At 34.1% G+C, this 14,871-nt stretch overlaps 1 protein-coding gene across 1 annotated transcript; it reads right to left on the bottom strand.

Annotated features, from left to right (window-relative positions):
* Window positions 1–4,347: 4,347 nt before the first annotated feature.
* LOC110104729 lies at window positions 4,348–5,661 on the bottom strand. Its single transcript, XM_020833965.1, has one exon. The coding sequence runs from the start codon at window positions 5,659–5,661 to the stop codon at window positions 4,348–4,350; it is 1,314 nt and encodes a 437-aa protein (XP_020689624.1).
* Between the last annotated feature and the right edge of the window lie 9,210 nt (window positions 5,662–14,871).

The following is a 14,871-nucleotide window of genomic DNA, read 5'->3' as shown; positions in this document are numbered from 1 at the left end:
CTGCTAGATCCATGCTTGATGAGTATTCACTTCCAAAATACTTTTGGGCTGAAGCAGTTAACACAGCTTGTTATGTGTTGAATAGGGTGAATGTTAGAGCAAAATTAGATAAGACACCCTATGAGATTCTTATGGGTAGGTTACCAAATCTTTCCAACCTTCATGTCTTTGGTTGTAATGTTTTCATTCAGAATAATGGGAAGTCTCACTTAGTAAAATTTGACCCAAAATTTGATGAAGGAGTGTTCTCAGGATATTTAGTGTTGGGAAGTCTTTTAGGGTGTTTAATAAGAGGACTTTGGTGGTGGAGGAAACTGCTCATGTAGTATTTGATGAGTATAATCCTAGAAAGCCTAGAGTTGAGGATGATGATAATGTTTGAGAGATTACCACTAGAGTAGAAAATTTAGAGAAGAGGGTAGAGCACTAGAACACTGAAGGAGTAGGAGATGTTATCCAAGGAGTAGAAGATATAGATCTGTGGGAAAGGGTTGAACCTTCGCGCACTTTGCCTAGAGATTAGAGATACTCTTCAAGTCATCCTAAAGATCTTATCTTAGGAGACCCTTTTGATGGAGTTAAGACTATACATAGACTTAGGAAGGAAGTGACAACTCTGCCTTTATCTCAATGAATGAACCCACCAATACAAACCAAGCCCTTTCAGATGAGTTTTTGATCCTAGCCATGTAGGAGGAATTGAACCAATTTGTTAAGAATGATGTTTGGGAGCTTGTAGAAAGACCTAAAGGACAAAGTGTAGTTGGAACTAAGCGGGTATTTAAGAATTAGGTGAATGATTCTTGGAGTGGTGGTTAGGAATAAGACAAGATTGGTGGCTAAGGGGTACAACCAAATAGAAGGGATACCTTTTGAGGAGACCTTTGCCCCTATAGCTAGATTGGATGCCATTAGAGTGCTATTATCCTTTGCCTGTTATAAGGGATTTAAGCTTTTCAAATAGATGTTAAGAGTGCCTTTTTAAATGGGGTAATAAAAGAGGATGTGTTTGTAGAACAACCCCCAAGTTTTTAGAGTTCCTAATTTCTAAATCATGTTTTTAAGTTAAAAAATGCCTTATATGGATTAAAGCAGGCACCCAGAGCTTGGTATAAGAGGCTTAGCGCATTTTTACTAGAGAGAGTTTGTTAAGAGGTGCGTAGACATCACCCTTTTTTTGAGGAAAGTAGGAAATGATTTACTCAATGTTTAGATTTATGTTGATGATATACTTTTTGGATCTTCTGATAAGAGATTATGTGATGAGTTTTTTAAAATAATGAGTAGAGAGTTTTAAGTCGAGTTTGATGGGAGAGTTGTCCTATTTTTTGGGGTTTAGCATAAGACAGTTAGATGATAGAAACATTCTAAATCAGTCAAAATATATAAAGGACATTTTGAAGAAGTATGAGATGGATAAAACTAAGCCAATTAATACTCCCATTACCTTTAGTGTTCAGTTGGATAATGACCTAAGTGGGAAGTCTGTTGATCGAAAGAAGTATTGAGGGATGATTGGATCTTTACTTTACCAGACTACTAGCCGACCCGATATAATTTTCATTGTTTGTCTTTGTGCTAGACTTCAAGTTGACCCTATGGAATCCCACCTAACTGTAGTTAAGAGAATTCTTAGATACCTTTTAGGGACTCAAAACTTAGGAATCTGGTACCCTAGGCACATAACTTCTTTTGAGATTATTAGATATTCCTATTCTGATTTTGCAAGATGTAAGGTGGATAGAAAAAGCACTTCTAGAACTTGTCAATTCAGAGGTTAGTCATTAGTCTCCTGGTCTAGTAGAAAGCAAAACTCTGTTGCACTTTTCACTGCTGAAGCTGAGTACATTACTTTAGGAAGTTGTGTGGCCCAAGTCCTTTGGTTAAAGCAGCAAGTACTAAATTTAGGAAAACCTATAGACACCATCTCAGTTCTTTGTGACAACACTAATTCCATCTGCATTTCTAAGAATCCTATCCAACATTCAAGGACTAAGCACATTGAAATAAGGTATCACTTTATTAGAGACCATGTGACTAAGGGAGACATTGAGTTACACCATGTGGCGACTGAGAATCGACTGGCTGACATATTTACTAAACCACTAGCCTTCTACACTTTCATCACTTTAAGGACCAGATTAGGTGTGAATAACATTAATACATGAACTTTATTTCTACTGATTTTTTATCTGTTGATTACATTGCTTTATTTAGTTTTTTGTTGTTTATTTTTTTTGAGTAGTTATTTTCCTTGCTTTTGGTACTTTAGCTTTTGTATGCCCTAATTTGTTTTTCTAATCATCGCTGAATTAATATCTTATGTCTTGTTCTTATCTTTTTGAAAATTTGTAGTTAATGTTTTACATATCTTAATCTGCTAAAGTATAAAAAAACAATTGATTGTGTCTCTTTCTCTAATCTATTTTGTTGGTGAAATTTTCTTTTCTAAATAAGAGTCTATTTCAAATTAATAATTGGATTTTGCAATTGTGGTATTTTCTATCTTGCTACAGTAATCTAGCTTATATTTATAATAATCAAAGTTTTTGTCGATCTAACTTGCAAAAAATAATAAAAAAAAGGCCAATGATGCCAAAAGCAAAAAAAACCGCAATAACGCCAAGTTGACACACACACACACACACACACACACACACAAAGTGTATCAAAAATTAAAAGATGTGCAAAGTACGTCATTCAATAGATAAGAGCTATAAAATGAGCCCATCAAAAAGCAAGCTATCTTTCTTTCTTCCAACTCTTAAAACTTAGAAGATTTCATGTATCACTTGAGATTTTTAAAGGCATGATTTCAAATTTTGCAATTGTAACAAACTACTTTGATCCATTATTATATAAGATATTTTTATGAAACCAAGTCTTGATCGGATCTCCTTTTCTTACCCAATTGATTTTTCTAAGTTAGGTCTTTTGATTTCAAAAGACGATTTTACCCTAAAAGATGTCCGAGCTTAGGGTTAACATGATCGGATATTTTACTGCTTTTTAGATTTTTGATGTTTTTAACTCATTAACTTACAAATTTTTAAAATTAATCACATGGAGAGTAAATCAAGTTCATGCCTTGATAAAAAAAACTTTATTTCTTTGCTATTTTTTATGCCCTTTTTGTGTTTTATCGTTATTACTTTTAGTTGATTTTATTGTTTTTGCACCTTCTCTGATCATCTCCATCCTTCCTCTGATTTTAATTTTTTTTTGTCACATTGTACTATACGATATTTATATCATCCTGGACGATCTGCTCATCTTTAACAAAAAATTCCATCTACTGAATATTTTGACTTTTCTGCTCTTCATCGTCCTGGACCATCCATTATTATCCTGAACGATATGATCATCCTCTACTACAATCATCTTGATCATCCAGCCCGATGCGTTTATTGGTAATCGTCCCGTCTGATACACCTGTTCGTCCTGGATAATACACGTGTCATCACATTTAAAATCTCTAAATTCGCCCGGGATGATCCATTTTGGACATTCATCCTGGCGATACACAGTTCATCCTGGACAATACACATGTAATATAATTTAAAATGATTTAAATTCAGCCGATAAGATCCATTATTGAGCATCATCCTGGAAGATCCACATAATTAGCCTGGACGATATGCTTTTTCAACGGTCGTCCGGCCTGGCACCTCGGGATGATCGCCTGTATCTAATCGTCCCGAATGATAGGTAGGTGATGAACCACTAATAACGGATTGGACTCAAGAGCAAAAGAGTTGACAAAAGCTCTGTCAAGTCTTTCTAAGATTCTAGCTCCACCTATTTTGTTATTGCACCAAGTATAACTTGGTCCAATAAAATTAGATTCATGATAATCAAGGTTTGTAAAAAAGAATTTCATCTCCTTAGGACCTTGAGAAAAATCAAATTTCCTACCTCCCTTTTTATCACTTTTAGAACACCCACTATGGAAGGACCATTCACAAGAAAATAATTCTCCAAATGATTCCATAATTCCCTTCTCTTGTAGGTGTTCTTATTAGCATATACAGTAGAAATCCGCTAACTACCTTTATTAATGATTTCTAAATCACCAATGATACATTGATTAAACGATAACAAGGTATTAAAAGTTGCAAACCTTGTATTCCAAAGAATCAAGATACCTCCCGACAAGCCTTCAGAAGGATAATGGAAGAATTCCCAATCCATGCCAATAAGAGTATTGATATCCTTTTCTATTCAAAGAAGAAACTTTGGTTTCTAGCAAGCCAACAAACAACACATTATTCTTTTCAACTAACTCCTTGAGATATAGAGAAGCATGAGCCTTTCTTGCTCCTCTATAATTCCAAAACACTATGGAATTCATTTTTTTGGAAGGGGGCTAGCCCCAATCCTTTTGACTTTTTCTCCCATTTCCATTTTCCTGCTTCTAGTCATGAGTTTAATTGGTCCAAGAGTTTTGAGCTCTTTTTCCAACTTTTTCTTCACAATATAATTCTCTCTATCAGTTTTGATCACTTCCATGTTTCTATTCTTCAATTCTGAATCAGACTCAACTTCTTTGTTTGAATTATTGCTCGGAACATTTACAGTAATTTCCACTTCTTCATCAATCTTGTTAAGAATATCAAACCTATTATTATTAACAATAACAGGTTTAGGGACATAGGTTTCCTTACCAGATGAAATCTTTGTATCTATCCTAGAGAAACTATCCCGTATTTCCCCTTCTTCCAGTTCTGTATTGCTAAGGAATGCAATATTATTAACTTCAGCAGCTTTAAAAGCTTCAGAATTTATAGGATCAGTAGCAACACAAACTTTATTTTGTATAGTACAGCATGTCTTTTGGTTTTCAACAGATTCTTTGTCTTGTTTTCCAATAATAGACCGTTCCGAGTTCAAATTCTGGTGATTAATTTTATTAGGACCAACTGTAGCAACAGTCTTCCAAATTTCCTTTACAGGTTTTTGAGAAACCTTATTGATAATATGTGGAAAATTATTAGTTCTTTTCCCCTTTCCATACCTGACGTGCACCCAAGGTCCATACCTTTCTTCTTCAGGAATTTGTATATCTGCAGTTGTAGGATTGTCTACATTAGAAGGACCAGCGTCCACTTTGTTAGCACTTTCATCTTGTACCACTTCCTGAGGAACCTTTTTGGAAATTTCTTTGATATTATCATTCACAGACAAAGGACGTCTCCCAATTAAGTGACCAATCTTGCCGCACTTGAAACAAAGTTTAGAAACTTTTTCATACTCAATTTTTTTATAGAATTTGCTAGATTCACCTTCCACCCAAACTCCTAGAAGAAGTTGTTCATCCAGCTTGATGCGAACACAAATCCTAGCAAATTCTCTTCTGTTCCATTGGAACATATTCCCATTTAGTAAAAAGGGTTTCCCAACAAGAGATGCAATTCTGCATATGTTGAAATCATCCCAACAATATAATGGTAGGTTAGGAAGCCTTATCCACAATGGAGCTGAGAGTCCCTTCAAAGAGTTTGTTGAAAAATTAGTCGACCATTTATCAATGCCTACTATATGACCTCTTACAAACCAAGGTCCTTCACATAAAATAGCTTCCATAGTTTCAGCCTTTTCACATGAGCATAGGACCCAATCCGTCCTAACAAGGTTAATCTGAAATTCCCAAAGCTGCTCCATTGCCTTTGTAATTCATTGTTGATCACATAAAAAGGAAGATTATCTCCAAAAACCTTGAAAACAAGAGTATTCTCCAATTTTTTTGAATTTTCCAAGAAGCTTCACCGTTTTTCCATCATCAGACAAAAAAGAGCCCAAATTCAAATTGTCCACTTTAATGTTTGCACTTCTCACCCAGGCATTCATCTTCACATTGCTCATCTTTATCGAATTCTCGGGAGGAAAGGTCTTATTGACTGTTTGAACATCAGAATTCAAATATCCTGAAATACAGGTTCTAACTTGCTCCAGATCATTTTGATTCTTCAACGAAGTAATATTCCAAGGTTGCGACCCAACACCATACATCTTCTGTGCATCTTTTCTAAACCCCTCATTCATAACATCAGTGACCAAAGCATTTCCACAATTTAAAATCGGCTCTCCAGGACTCGGAGGATTAGAATTGCCGAATCTACTCACATGTAATTTAAGATCAAAAGAAGATGTTGCATTCGAGCTTTCAAAAACTTGCTTCAGAGACATCAGAACTTTTGGACTTTTGATATCTTCCTTAGTAAGAACATTTTTGCCTTTGCCAGTAACAGGAGTAATCCTTTTAGGAATCAAAAGAGCTCCTTCATTTATGATTAGAGGTTTATTTTTTGAATTCAGGTTCTGATTTTCATCAGCAAAAAAATCGGAAGCAAAAAATTTCTCATATGAATTTGAAATTGAAGGAACGTTCCTCCCAGCCATATCTGTAGAACCTCGATCATCAACCATCTTTCATTGTCTGGTAATCGGAGGACGACCATCGTCGACAAAGAACGACGAGCATAGTTCGGAACGAGTGAATTTGAAAATCACTTTCTCTCTCTCTAGCAAATGGCACTTTCTTTCTCTAGCAAATTAAAATGGCCCCCCCAACCAGTTTTTATTTGGGCATCACATATTACTGACATTTTAGCTATAGGTGTTAAGTGATTTTTTCCAGCGATCCAAACCACCTGATAAATGCCTAAAATTTGTTCTGGTAAATGGCAATTTTCCTGTATTGTTCCCATAAGTGATCGGGACCATTTTCCACCATCCATTACAATGAAGGAGACTGCAAGAGGGAAGGATTGAAATAATTATGTAAAAAATGTTGAATGAAATCCAATTATTTAAATAGAATATATAAAGATTATATAGTACGATCATTTGATCATACTGGACGATTAAGTGCAATCAATTAGTCCAGACTTTCAATCAAAAAAGTTGGTATTATCATGCAGTTCAATCAAAAATCATACTAGAAAATGAGAGAGACAGAGCTTTCATCTTGAGGAGTTACCATGTTTTATCATTGGCTTTTGAGTTTTATAGTATGAATAAGTGTATTATACTATATTATATCATATTAAAGTTTGAACAATCTAAATTTAATTCTTCCAATAGTTCTTACAACATGGATTGTATAGTATAAATAGTAAATCATACAATACGATCAATATTAAATTATTTGTATTAGCTATTGGATGTAATGTAATCAGATATTTTATATTTCATTCTAATCGTAATGTAAATAGAAATCAAAATGTAATGCAATCAAAGATATTAGCTGTTGGATGTAATGTAATCTCATTTTGTGCCTCTCTTATCATTGTTTGAACCACTTTATGCATCTTTTAATTTTTTATAGACTTTATACATCTTTCGATTTTTTTCATTCATTGCACATCTTTTCAGCTTTTAGGCTAATTTTATGCCTCTTTTTTGCTTTGCCAAACTTGTTTCCTTTCTAAGTTTTTAAAAACTCTTAGTTGTGAGATTATCTTTAAAATATGAGTGAAGAAGAACTCACTCTCTTATATAAGAAAGAGTAAACCACAAACTAAAACTTGATCCATCTGATATAGACAAATAGCATTATTAATAAAATTTAAAATTGATTCATTGATTTGTAAAAATATTTAAATGAGATTGAGAACTATAGGAAGATGAAACATATCTTTATTTCTTGGTCCAATTTTTAATTTTGAAATAGATTTTGATTAAACAGAAATTACACTTCTAAAAGAGTTAGAGGAAGAGAGATAATCACCAATTCCTCCCCTTAACTACTTTAGAGGAGTCAAACATTACTTATAAAAATAGGTAAGTTTTTTATTTAAATAAGAGTTCAACTACTAAATAAAGTAGTGATCAGATTCTTAAAATTTTCAAAAGAAATAAACAACACATGCCTAAGATAAAAAAAAAAATTATAAAATATTGAAAACCAAAATAGACAAAACAAAACATAAAACATAAAACAAACAAAATAGGAAAACAACAATCAAATTTTAGAATTTCAAAGCATTAAGTTTCAAACATGTATATCTATGACACCTACTCTAGTTCTTAAGTACTGAAAGTTTGAAAAGATAGTGTTTTTGTAAAGATATTGGCAAGCTAATTTTTAGTTGCTACATGTTGTAGCTCTATGTATTTATTGGTGGCATGGTTCCTAATGAAATTGGGTCTTATGCCTATGTGTTTGGTTCTGAAGTGTTTGATTGGATTCTTTAAAATACAGATGGCACTAGTGTTATGCCATAAGATTTTAATGGTGCCTACAGGTAGTATGTTATCATGCATTTATTGATTTAATTAAAGGACCTATGCCATATAACTTTTTAAGGCTATCATTTTAGCTTCTGCAATAGTCATGGATACTAAATTCTATTTTTTATTAGACTAGCAGACTAAAGATTATCCTATGAATTGACAGGTTCCAGAAGTATTTTTCCTATAAATCCTACATCTAATAAGTCTGAATCAGAATATTCTATGATATCAAAGGAAGTGTTGTGCCTAGGATACCAGATTCTAGAGTTTTAGGTTCCTAATAGATATCTAAATATTACCTTATTAACAGTCAGGGGGGCACTTTTAGATAAGCCTGAAATCTAGTAAAAAGAAAAATACTGAACATAATATTAGGTCGTCTAATAGTCAAGTAAAGAAGTGATATAATTACTCCTTTTTTTTATTTGAGTCCTTATGTAACTTTATAGTAAAACACATGGGAGTGTATATTGTCTTGGCCTTATCCATTTCATACTTCTAAAGGAATTCCTTAATGTATTTTGATTGACTAAGAAAAATTAAACCATCCTTCTTCCTTATACTAAATCCAAGAAAGTAGGTTAGTTCTCCCATTATACTCATCTCAAACCCCTTGCACATTATTTTAAAAAATTTATCACATAGCTTTTTATCTAAAGATCCAAACAAAATATCATCCACATAGATCTTGATAATGGCTAGTTCTTCTCCTTTTTTTTTAATAAAAAGGGTGGTATCTACGCTCTCCTTAATAAAGGTTTTATCTAGTAGGAATGTGCTTAGTCTTTCATATCATGCTCTATGTTCTTGTTTACGTCCATATAATACCTTTTTTAATTTGAACACATGACTGGTAAATTATGAATTTTAAAAACATGGGGTTTGTTTAGCATACACATCGTCTTTTCTTACCCCATTTATAAAGGTACTTTTGACATCTTTTAGCATAATTTGAATCCTTTAATGCAAGTAAAAGCTAGCACCCTCTTATGGCTTTTAGTCTAACTACATGGGCAACAGTGAAAGTTCGTTAGGGATGTTAAGCCCATATAAACCATCCCAAGGCTAACCAAGAGGGGGGTGAATTGGTATTTTAAAAAAACTTTCAATCAAAAACACAAACTCAAACCAAACCAAAATTCAACACAAAGAAATTTAATGTGCGGAAATTAAATGCGAAAAAAGCAGTAATAAAGAATATTGAAATTTATAATGGTTCGGTCAACTCGACCTGCGTCCACTCCCCGGAGGCACCCTCCGAGTATTGCACTAAACTCAGTGACTCTCTTTTTGATTCCACAGTAAGACAGAGAAGCTTTTATAAAATCTCCTTTCCACTGACACTGGTGAGGCAGAGAACCCGACTCCTTTTGCTTCCTCCTGAAGGAGGCAGAGAACCTTGATCAATTGCTGAAGTGGACTGCTGTCAAACCTCCAAGAATAAGGGACTACGATCAGAGAAGATGACTTGGATCCTTTCTTGTAGCAACCATTATGAAACCCCTCACAAACTACCCCTCACAAGATCCTCTCTCTCTCTCTCTCTTTCTCTCCCTCTCCTCTAGGATCTCTCAGGTCAAGATAACAGCAAAATATAATCTCTTAGGTACAACAAGAGGTCTTAAATAGAAGAGTTTCGAAATAGCTCTGAATTATAACTAACCAACATTTTCATCCTGGATGATCTGGAGATCATCATGTATGATAATTATAAATTTAGCTCAATCAGCCAGATGATTTGGGATGATAAGAAGGAAATTGGTTCATATCATCTAGTATAATAGTATATAATCATGTACGATTAGTTCAATTAGTAAAATATCATCCAACACATCACCCTAGTTGGATGTCTAGATAATGAAAAAATTGTTTTATCACCCAGGAGGATCTCACGATTATTTAGGATGATTAGTATAAAATGATAAATATCAACCAAACCATCGCACTGATTGGATGTCTGGATGATGGAAAAATGACTTAATCATTCTGGCTAATTATATATCATCCTGAATGATTAGTTCAAATTAGTACATATCATCTAGAGAATCTCCCTGAATGAACCAGGCTGATTAAACATCATCCAGGAAGAATTAAGGTTTTGTTTAATGGATCATCCTGGATGATCATGTGATCATCTAGGATGATATGATCGTTCAATCAACCTTAATTACTTTTCTTAATTAGCAGATTAATTTAGGCATAATTGTACTACATCATCCAGGATTATGTCTAAAATTAAAAAGCTACCTAAAAAGATTCAACATCTGATTCTTTCTGATTTGAGCCTATCATCTTGGTCGATATGAATATCATCCAAGATGTCGCGCTTAATGATGGCTGCCTTAACCTGGATGCCATAATTAGGATTTCTATTTTTAACTAATCATCCAGGCTGATTTACGGATCATCCTGAACGATGTGACCAAAAATAATAAACACTAAAAATAGTCAAAAAATCTCTCCCAAGTGTGAGTGTGCAAGTTTGAAATTAAGAGATGCGCCATGAGGGGAGTGAATTGGAAAATTGTTGCAAGAAAAAAATTTAAACAAGAGTTCGACAATTTTTTGTGTTTTTAAATTTTAAACAAAAAAATTAAATTATATGGAAGCAAGTACTTGAAACATAATTTGTAACAAAGAATTTTTTCAACAATTTTCACCAAGCAATTTTAATGTAAATAAAATGCAAGCAAAAATAAAAAGTAGTAAAGGAAAAATGATACCAGATATTTTATAGTGGTTTAGTAACTTGACCTACGTCTACTCCCCGGAGTCCTCCACTCCGAGAATTTCACTACTGAACAATTGTTCTTCTTTTTCCCCTAGGGCAAGGCAGAGAAGCTCTTACAAACCTCACTTTCACCAACCCGACGTGGTAGAGCGTCAAGCGCTTTGTCACCCTCCTAGCGAATATGGAGTACCTTCTAATTTTTATCCCTTCTGGAGAAGGCAGAGTACCTTAGAGGATATGGATGTAGAAGTGGCTCCCCTTCAGAGAGTCTCCCACAAGATAATCTTGAGACACAGGAGGAGCAAAAAATGCAGCAAGCTTGGAGCAACCGTGGGATCTCTCTCACACTCCTTCTCCCTCATTATACCCACCTTCTCCTTCCTCTAACAAACCCTAAAGACTTCTCAAGAGCTCTCTCCCAAGGAATCCCTCTATAATCACATTCCTCTCTCTCAACCATACACCAAAAAATAGAAGTGTTTGATATTTAAAACAGGCTCCAAGAAACCCTAAAATTTTCTAATTAGCCGTTATAATCGTACAGTACAATCATATATCGTACAGTATGATCCATAAAGAACAGCCTTTATCCTGGTATGAAGGTTTACGAATAGGCTAAAAATTCTTAATATTATCGTACTGTATAATATAAACCCGTAGAGTATGATATTTAAAGTCCTTCTATTCATACAGGATGATTGTTGGGATGATGAAACTCATCTCTGGATATCGTATGGTACGTACCACTTCATACAGTATAATTAGTACAAAATCAACAGATCGTCCTGTATGATATCCAGGATGATAAAAAATAGCCTCAATTGGTCGTACAGTACGAACTATGTCATACAGTATGATAACCAATCAAAAATTAATCCTTAATTTATGCACTAATCTAATTGAAGTAAGTATTCAAAAAAAATTAAACAGTATGACTTAAATCGTACAGTATGCTTAGTTATTAAACTTACTTAAATTACTATAGCTATTAGGGTTTTTCAAATTAGAAACACTTCGTACAGTACGAAGGTAATCGTACAGTATGACTTGTTCACAGATAGTCATTTTAGTCAGATCAGATCGTACAATATGATTTAAACTCGTATAATACGATCAAAAGAGAAAAAAAATTTTCAGTTTTAAAATCCTCTCCTCCTATGTGTGTGCGTGGTTGCTCAATCTTGCATACAATTTGTGGCTAGACAAAAGAAATAAAAAATAATAATAAATGAAAAATTATAATGTTATGGACTCCAACTCCTACTCTACCCAGTCTTAAGTCTTCTTATTATCTTGAGTAACTTGTGATCTCCTTAAAATGTTAGTACTCACATAACAGAGCAAAAATCAAAAGTATTCAATGAATAGTAATTCAAATGGCATTATTTGTCATCATCAAAAACACATACTAGGGGTCATGGATTGTAATAATCTCCTCCTTTTTTATGATGACAAATAATGTTGGTTATTAGCAATTTGCAAGGCTTTTGTTTTGTTTATTATTTTTTTAATTCTAAATTAACTAAAACATCATGAAATAAAATAGGAAAAGAAAAATGCAGTTCATTTAAATATAAGCAGGACATACTGACTACAACAAAACATACTGACTATAATAGGACATAATGACTACAACAGACTTCTCCCCCTTTTGACATTAACAAAGAGAGGAGTCACAAGCAAACACTAAAAAAAGAAAACTCAAAATATATACACTTCAGAAAGGAGGAGCCTGATCACTTGAAGGTGGAGGTGGTGGTGGTTAAAAGTATTGGTGGATTGAGGAAAATTGTTGATCAATAGAAGTGAAGTGTTCCCCAAACCATCACATATCTTCCTCATGTTGGTTGTGCTGGTCTTGGATGTGAGTATCAAGATGACTCTGGAGTTGGTGGAAACGTTCGACCAAGTCATCGTGAGGGTAGGCTAGTGCAGGTCCTCGGGGTGGTGCACGCCATCTTTATGGAATAGGAGCTCCTTCTAGAGCAGCTTCTCCTTCTTCACCATCAAAGTCTTGTTCTTTAGGCTCTTACCCCCGATGAAATAGAATACGGAAAGAGAAATCAATATTAAAAATTGGGAGATTATCAGGTTCATCATGATAAGTTAATTGGTATTTGTTTTGAAGGATGTAACCTATAAGGTGGCCAAGGCCTCGATTTTGTTTTCTACGAGTGGTATGGAGACGAATGAAGGTCATATTTTGGATATAATAAATAATTAAACCTACCTCATCAAATTTTGTATTTGATATTATAAAGTAGGTAGCAACTAATAGGATTGGGGTCATGCAGATTCAGTTGCCAACATTGGGTATAATTGAAGTGCGAAGGACGTGCTGAATAATTCGGGCATTCTGGGTTAAGGATTTAATAAGAGGATGGTGTTGATAAAAAGCTACATTCCTAAGGAAAAGATTTGTATCACTACAGCCGAATTCATTTGAGAAGAAGGAATGAACTTTAGGGCCTTCAGAAGACAGCCTAATTTATTGGGCGATGTCAGCCTTAGTGATTTCTACGTGTTATCTGTAGACAAAATAGTGGAAGGTTAGGCTATTGATAGGGTAGGTTAGGTTGGATAGGAATTAAAATAAGAGTTCTGAATTATACAGGAAGGCTAGGGTAAGGAGGAATTGGAAAGTGGTGGATGTAAAGAGGTTCATTACCTCAAAGTTTAAAGAAGCTTGATTCAACATCCGAGAGGGTGTAATTTTTTAGGCCTTGTATTTGTGATAGGCCTCTTCATTTTTGGGAGTCAAAAAATAGTCATTGGGATGGAGAGAGGAAGATGAGCTTCCAATGACAAGATGACTGCACTTTCTAGAGCTGGACATTTCGTGAAGAAGGGTGAGGCCAAGTGAGGTGAAGGAGTGAGTGAAAAGAAGCTTCAGATTCGGCCAATTTATAGAATTTTGGAGCTATCAAACAGTACGATCTAGGATCATACAGTATAATGGGTAATAATGTAGTCTAAATAAATAGTTAGGAAAAGATGGTCAACTTGTCCAATATGATATGCATCGTATAGTACGAACAAAAGGATTTCAATCATCCCGAGGGTTGTCAATACGACCTTTAACAAAAAGTATTGTACAGTATAAACATGTGTTCATACAGCACGAACAACCATTAAATCGTACCAAACTACTTTAAGTCATCCTCATTTATTTCACTTACATGGATCATACAGTTTGAAGAGTAGACATAGTACCGTACGATGAGCAATAATGACATAACAAATAGAGTAAATTTGTCCATATCCATTGCTGATGTGGATCGCATAGTACAAAGATGAGATATTGTACCATATAATATGCAATAATATCATACAAAATGAATTGAATGATCTGACACCTATATCATACAGTACGATGGTAATCGTATAGTACGATCAATAGAGATGAAATTTGAGTCTGGTTTGTGATCTGTGTAGTTTTTATATACCATATAGTATGATGGTAATTGTACAGTACGATTAATGTAGATGAAATTTGAGTTTGGGTTGTGTTTTCTATAGTTTTGATATATTGTACACTATGAGATTGGATCGTATAGTATAATAAAGAAAATATTAATTTTCGAGTTTTGTGTAGTGAGTGTGTGATGATCAGGAACAGCATTAGAAGAAGTTTTTTTTTTTTTTTTGAATTATGCATTAATGTCTATGACACCAGGTCTTGTCCTCAAAGTGCTAAAGGTGTCGTAGGCTAGTGGTTTCATGAAGATGTCTACCAATTGATCTCTTGTAGCTATGTGATGTAATTCTATATCTCCTTTAGCAACATGATCTCTTATGAAGTGGTGTCTAATGTTTATGTATTTTGTTTGAGATTGTTGAATTGGATTTTTAGAGATGCAGATTGCACTTGTGTTGTCACACATGATTGAGATGATTCTTATAGG

Source organism: Dendrobium catenatum, unplaced genomic scaffold (genome assembly GCF_001605985.2).
Source record: "Dendrobium catenatum unplaced genomic scaffold, ASM160598v2 original_scaffold_90093, whole genome shotgun sequence".
In the NCBI taxonomy this organism is placed as follows: domain Eukaryota; kingdom Viridiplantae; phylum Streptophyta; class Magnoliopsida; order Asparagales; family Orchidaceae; genus Dendrobium; species Dendrobium catenatum.
Note: the sequence above shows the minus strand (reverse complement) of the source record. Positions and strands in the feature narration are given on the sequence as shown.